Here is a 7,488-nt window from a genome sequence, read left to right as displayed (position 1 = left end):
TCCCATGTCTATTCAGTTCCTCTTCCTCCTTCGTCAAATCGCCTACTGCAGTTGCGCTTGGAGTTCCCTGTTCGGCGTCATCATCAGGGTCACAGGGAGTGGCCACATGTCCTCCTGTAACTGCGCCAACTTGCTTCGTCGGTTCAATTTTGCGATTACGTCTTGGAATGAGTCTTCCTCCACCATGGCGGTCAAAGCGGACCTCAAATCCTTCTAAATCACAGCTTATTCCCTCGTTAAATCTGGTCTTGCCGTCGGGTGCAATGTCGACCGTCAGATCGGGATCCCCCAGATCCAACGCCGTTCGCTCATTTCGTGCGGTTGACTTGCTCGACTGTTAGGGCGTGATGAGTGACAGTTTTCTCTCTCCTCCGCTCGCCACGCATCGGGCACTGAGTGGGATCGCTCCAATTTCACCAATTCCACTTACCGCTCAAGGAGCCCCCGATCAATACCGCCAGTTTCGGAGTGGGTCCCACCTTTTAGCTTTAGCCTTTTCCCCATGGTTCCCGGCTCTTCCATGCGATTGACGCTCAGGGCTTCCCATTTCGAGGGTTTTCGCCCAATGATGCGTGATTAGTGCTAAGCGCGCATCAAAAACCTCCTCTGTTTCCCGATCTAGGCCTCCCAGGGGCTAATTTCGCCTCCCACGCAGTCTCCATGGGCCTCGGTCAGTGCGCTTTGACCGAGGTCCTTGTCGTTCCACGCTGGCTGCCACTGCCACTGGTTTGAGGTGTTTTTGATCGTTATTTTGAATTCTTTGAAGTCTGTCCCGACCTAGTACAACCATGGTTCTTTTGGTTATTCTTCATGGATCCAATTCAAATCAATTTACTTGAAGACATTCTCTTTTCTGTAACTTGCATTCCTTTTCATTTCATTTGAAAATGTTTCACCTTCTCTCTCATTTACAAAACTTAAAAATTGTGTGTTTTTTTTACTTGTTTTATTTCTAATGTACTTTTCACTTGCAATGGTTGCTACTACTTGTTTGCTATGCTTTCCCTTTCATTTAATGAAATTATACATTTTCGCTTATACACTTTTCCTTTGCTTGAACAAACAGAAGGATGGACAATATGCTTCCCAATTCTACACATTTTGTCATGAAATACATGAACATGAGGCTGCTCTTTTAGATATACAAAGACAATTTCTACGCTCTCATGCTTTACCTCTATACCGGATGCGACCAACTCTCCAACTACTTAAAATGATTAAATATTTCATGCATGTCCTCATCCATACACATGAAAGGCATGCGAATAGGCGACTTTGAGCATATTATCTCGATCGTGTCCCAAATCTATATCTCAATTGGTGTTGTAGATGCCACACATCATCTTGTATTTACGACTATAAAATTTTCCCTACAAAAAAACAAAGCAATTTTGTTGAATGACTTCAAACATATTTATTTTTAGTCCACTGCATGTTTTTGCTTTGATAACAAACAATACATTTTTTTGGGTCAGTTGTTGCTCGCTTTACAATGTCTTGTAAAAAAACTCCCATACATACATGCACATTGATCCAGATTTAAACAGGAACGCAACAAATTACAGAGATAACCATAAACACAAAGATGCAACGGAAATAATACTTCATTTCATTAATGTAAAATACTGAGATATGCTTACAAACAGGAAATGGAAATAAACAGCTAGGGCGATGGTAGCTTATCTCTGAGAAGAGATGTGGTGGCTACATGTCTCTGAACTGTGTTACAATGAGGCTCCAAGGCCTATTTATTGTTGAGAAGCAATGAAAAACCCTTCACATCCCAAAACCTAACCCTAGAAGATGAAATGCCAAATTGTGGGCCCCGTTTGGGTAAATTGGTACATCAATTTCCCGGGGTCGTAACTTTGGCATACGATCTCCGTTTGACGCGTACAATAGCTCGTTAGAAAGATCTATCCGAGCACTACAACTTTGGGAAGGGTAACATTGGACCATTGACCAATGTTGCCCCCAGATTTCCCAAAAAATGTCGTTTAGGGCCTCAAAACGGCTCTGGAAGTTCAGGACTCGAAAAGTTGCTAAAAATAGTAAACTGTGCTACAATTTAGGAAATTGAAAAAGCTAAAAGAGATAGTTGTGGGGGTCCAAATGGGATAGGTGGGTGGCCACCAACATCCACCTGGATCACACATTCGTTGCTTTTCACTCTCTTCAACTATGTTTCTTTACTATTATGCCTTTCTATGTTCTCACATGTTTCCAAACTTTACAAACAAATAACTTATGTACCTTCTCTGAACAAGTAGTGTTGAATTTGACTAGTTTTCTATATTAAGTGTTTTTGCATCTTTTTATATAGTTAGTCTATTTCCATTTTATACTTGTTCAAACATGTCGATGGGCATTCCAAGTTCAACAAAATCAAGCTGTCCTCTTTACATTTATAGTAATGTAGATGCTCAAAGATTGATTTAACGATGACACTTACCTCCTTCATTAGGATTTTCTTCTTGACAAAGAGAGAGGAATTAAATTTCATTGTTTACATAATGGGGTGCATTTGCCGAAGAATGATGAAAACTTGTTCCAAGGATTCTTCTACATAGCTATTAAGGATATTGATGTCTATGTCGTGGACAATTTAAAAGATGTATTATGTGTAAATCTTCTACACAATGGTAAACTATCATGTCAAAACTTGTGTACAAAATAGTTGAACTTGTTGCAATGCCTCCTCTCACTTGATGGGAATGCCTATCTAATATTTCTTCAACTATAAAAGACGATTTTACTTCGCTATTCTTTTAGCATTTAGTCATTGCTTTCATTCAGGCCAATTTTACTTCGCTAATCTTTTAGCACTTAGTCAATGCTTTCATTCAAGCTGCCCTGTTTTCAATGAAACAATATTTCTACCGGATCGCTGATTTTGATTCTAAATATTGTGGAATCAGGACGACTAGAAAATAAATTGTAATAGGTGTATGAGACCTCCTTGTTTGTGGGACAAGGGACCCACCTCCGCGCAGCGATTTGACTGCTAAGTCTACGAAGGCATACATACTCTACCCCCCTCTGGTTTTGCACCTGTGACCTTTTACAAGGAAACACATGCTCTTAACCATTAGGCCCACTCAAGCTGTATTCATGCATCAAACTTCTTCAATATTCATATTTTTTTAATTTACACTGTTTAGTGTGGAATCAAGACAACTAAATAATATATTGTATTGATGCATCAAACTTCTGCGTATTTTTTAAGTTTAGGTAGTTTGATATACATATACAACAAAATTGTTGAGAATACATAACTTTTCCTTATGCATGGTTGCCTCCATTATAAGTATGAAAAACTATTCCCTCAATTTCTTTCTGAAAAATAATTATCCTAAATTTAATTCATTACTAATTTCCACATTCCCTCCTCCACTCCTATCGCGTTCTTTTGCACCTGGGTACCATTACTAATTTATTTATTTAAAAACTAAATCACACTGAAAGAAAAATCCCCACGGGACCAAAAGAGACGCCCTACAAGCTACCTGGCCAGGTTGTCATCACCATTTATTTAAAAAATAAATCCCAATTCAATAAATATGTAAGAAAAATCCCCACGGGACCAAAAGAGACGCCCCACAAGCTACCTGGCCAGGTTGTCATCACCATAGTCATCACCATACACGGTTGTGATTATGGTGGGTCTTGTAATTCTCTAAATATGTATGCATTGTTGCACAGTTAAACACTGGACCCCTCTTGGTATTGCAGGAAGCCAGTGATATATTCCCAATTATATTTTTCCATTTCAGTGACAAAACCCCTGTCCAAACTGAGTACTGTCCTCGTAGGAAACGGATACCGTTAGCAGTTGTTGGATTGCAGGGTGCAGCGGGTTGCATTAAGCATGTTGAACAGGTTGATGTTGGGGCTGAGAGTGGAGGTGCGGAGTAATGAGGATAGGTATCGCAGTGCTTGGCTGGAAGGAGTCATCATGGCTGTATATGTGCCACCTGGGCGAGGGCGTCGTTACAAGATACGCTACGACCCCTACAATTTTGAACTCCTCACTGACAACGGACAACCGTTGACAGAAGAAGATGTGTCAGCCACCCAAGTGAGGCCCATTCCTCCCTCTTTCTCAGAGAAAGATTCTTACTCTGTTGGGGATGTAGTTGAATTTTATGACAAAGGTTGCTGGTGGCTGGGCACTGTCATCCAAGTCTTGCACGCGGCGAAATATTTCTTAATCCATAATCCTCACACTGGCCTCTGCAACGAATTTGGTCTCTCCCAACTACGCGATGCTAAACTATGGTCCAAAGAAAGATGGTCTCTGTTATACTCACAGGTAACACTTTTTAATTTTTTCTTTCTTTTCTAGCTTCAATTTCAATTTTCTTTATTTTCTAGCATCAATTTCACTTCCAGTTAATTTCAATTTACTTTCCTTTCTAGCATCAATTTTAATTCCAGTTAGAGTTATCAGATTGGTCGTAGCCAAATCCATGGAAAAAGAGGTTGTTTTTCCTGATGTTAATTAATGGCCTTTTTATATTTATACTCTCTTTGTTTTGGAAAAGTTATTTTAAAAGAGAACGATTAAAATAGTTTGTGTATCGAAAGTCATTCAGATTCGTTGTTTATAAGTAACCCAGGGTTCAGATTCTTTGTTTATAAGTAATTTTGTAAACCTAGTCCATTACATCATCTATTGCATGAATGTAAACTTCTTCCCTGCTTAATGATCATGAAGTCTAAAGTTACGTTTGAACGTTAAGTTTCAGCAAGTCAAAATGAAAATCAATGCCCATTTACTTTTCCAGCTCAAATTTCCAGCTTTTCAGAAAACTTCGAAATCTCTAATGTCTTTTTGTTTAGAGTTAAACTAGGGTTCCAAAAGATGATAGTGACGCAGATCTGAAACTTCATTATATCCATCTGCATGACGGGCATTCACTGTACAAGTAGGGTTGGTTAGACTTACTACCTTGTAGGCGGGTTTATCTTTTCACATCCCTGCCTATGTGAAAACATTAATCCTTGCCTTGTAAGATTAACGTAATTCACTTTAATAACTTGTATATTTTGGACAATGTCTAGGAGAGATGGATGGATCAATTACAGAATTTTAACCTACTAAAATATTTTTCCTGGATTTAGGAGTTGTCTCAAAACTTTATATTATGAAATTGGGGGACCTTGAGTCCTTCCATGATAGAATGGCTAATGTATTCCCTTTCCTTTCTTGTAGCAATCAGTTGATGCCATCTATGATGGAAATTGTCCCGTGGCTGGAAACAGTGAGCAAACTTCTGTAGCATCATCTCCTGGAGATATGCAAGCTGACGTGCAATCCCAACAGCAGCCTGAACACGAAGTTGACAAGCAGAGAAGACAATGTGGCTTGATAGGAATGAGAGTAACACTGAAATCTCAAGAATGTTCAAATTTTCTCAATGCTAAGGAAGTTATCAAAGATTCAAGAACCTCCAAGTTTTCTATTCGTGAAAATAGATTAAATAATGATGAAGCCGTGTCTGGGAGAAGTAATTTACATGTCCCTCATTTGAAAGGAGTCAAAAGACCATATGTCCATTATGAGAAAAGAGATGGAACATTCAGTGGCATTCAAAATGGAAAATGCAATAAAGTCAAACGGTTTAAGCATAGTGATACAACAGAAGTCATTGAGCAAAGAATAAAAACACATGAGAGGGAGTTACAGGCATATCGTAATGTGTTAAAGGCCTTTTATGCTCAGAATCCAAGTTTCTTAAGCTCGGAAAATCATCGTTTGTTGACCAACCTCCGTATTGAATTGCGTATTACCAGCGAAGAAAATACAAGAGAGTTGAAAAAAGTCGGTTCTCGGTCCTAACGTCTGATGTTCGCTTCTTGTAAAAATGTATTTTATGAATAGGTCAACCACAGGGAGCCAAAACATTCATAGGGCTCCAGTCAAAGCAGTTGACCTTTTGAACAATTGGTTAATAATAAAACTGAGTACTTCTCAGAATTGGACTTTGAATCTGAAGATTTTGTTTAGCTCTTTATTTAACATTGTGGTGACAATACTTGAGTATGCCAATAAACTTAATTTGGAAGTCAAATAAATAAGAGGTCAAAGTATGGGCAATATTTATGACCTTAATTAGGCTTTCGTTGATTGAATTGGATAGAATCAAGGACGCTAACTCGCTCAAGAATCTATGAACATTGAAAAGTTGATTGGATTGCTTCGTGTGACTTCATTTGCAGTGAGAGAGAACCCTATCAAACAAAAGTCGGGTTGCTTAAGTGCACATTACTAATTACCTTTAAGTTTATTTTCCTTCCATAGATATTCTCATTGAAAACAAAATGGAAATTTAGAATGAAGTCCCGCGTTCACCTATTGATACCCGATTTGCTTCTTTTGACGGGCTTCTTTCTTGACTCTGTAATCACTAATGTTTTTGTACTTATTGTAATGTTGACGGGAAGCGATGCGACAAACAGGCAATTTTTTTTTCTTCCTTGTTATCTTAAATAACTTTGAAGATCCCTAAACCAAACAGTGCAAACTTTATGCAAGCTAAATGCGTGTGGAATCCAATCTGTCTGCCGCAAGTCAATTTTTTTTCTTCCTTGTTATCTTAAATAACTTTGAAGATCCCTAAACCAAGCAGTGCAAACTTTATGCAAGCTAAATGCATGTGGAATCCAATCTGTCTCCGCAATTTTTTTGGGAAAATTAAGGGTAGTTGCTTTGTAAACCTTTTGAATCTTTAATAACCAATTGATTCTCTCCATTCACCACTAGCTTTGTTGCGGCAGCTGACAACATTTATTCAGTGTAATCTCTATTGAAGATATTTGGCTGTAGATTTTCAGTCACAATGTTGTATTCATTTCTCATGCTGTTGATAGATTGTTACTCCATAGTCTTTACATCGCTGCCACTGCAGCTATATCTTTATATCCGTTGCAATTATAAAAGGGAGTTTTATGCATTGACGAAGGAGCCTTACATGGTTACGTTGCTTATGGAATCAGCATCTCTCATAGGGATATAACCACATTGTGTTGTCGTGTTTTTGCAACTCTGGCTTTCTCTTAATGGACAATAGCTTTCCACGATTATTTCAAAGTTCTAGTTACCAACTTTCCATGTATGGTAATTGTTCTTTTGGTAAATTTCACTTCAAAGCTTTCTTTATACCAGTATAGATCCATCTTAAGTACGGATCTAACATGAGCCGAGAGTGATCGAATTTCTTCAGGTGCAAACTTTTTTAGAGTGCAAAATACAATGTGTTATTTTTTATTGTTTAAATTGTATTTTTGAATGCTAATTAGAGTGTATATAGGACCAAATAAAAAATTTAACCATAAAAAAACTTAATTTTTTTTCTATATAAGCATTTTACTTCTAGTTACTTCACAGCATATTCATTTTTTCTAATTCTAGCGAACATTATTTTTCTATTTAATTTTTATTTTTATTTTAAAGGGGCACGGACAGACGGACTAACTTACACATCC

At 38.0% G+C, this 7,488-nt stretch overlaps 1 protein-coding gene across 1 annotated transcript; it reads left to right on the top strand.

The window, feature by feature from the left end:
- Window positions 1-3,539: 3,539 nt before the first annotated feature.
- On the top strand, window positions 3,540-5,992 carry LOC149192101 (uncharacterized). The gene is made up of 2 exons (XM_089404477.1): window positions 3,540-4,312; window positions 5,216-5,992. The coding sequence occupies exons 1-2, from the start codon at window positions 3,869-3,871 to the stop codon at window positions 5,840-5,842; spliced, it is 1,071 nt and encodes a 356-aa protein (XP_089260603.1). The 5' UTR covers window positions 3,540-3,868; the 3' UTR covers window positions 5,843-5,992.
- Window positions 5,993-7,488: the final 1,496 nt, after the last annotated feature.

Source organism: Pinus tabuliformis, chromosome 2_2 (genome assembly GCF_031772625.1).
Source record: "Pinus tabuliformis cultivar Carrire ecotype Pingquan chromosome 2_2, CPIR1, whole genome shotgun sequence".
NCBI classification, from domain to species: domain Eukaryota; kingdom Viridiplantae; phylum Streptophyta; class Pinopsida; order Pinales; family Pinaceae; genus Pinus; species Pinus tabuliformis.
The sequence above is the reverse complement of the archived record's forward strand: the minus strand, read 5'-3'. Positions and strand labels throughout refer to the sequence as shown.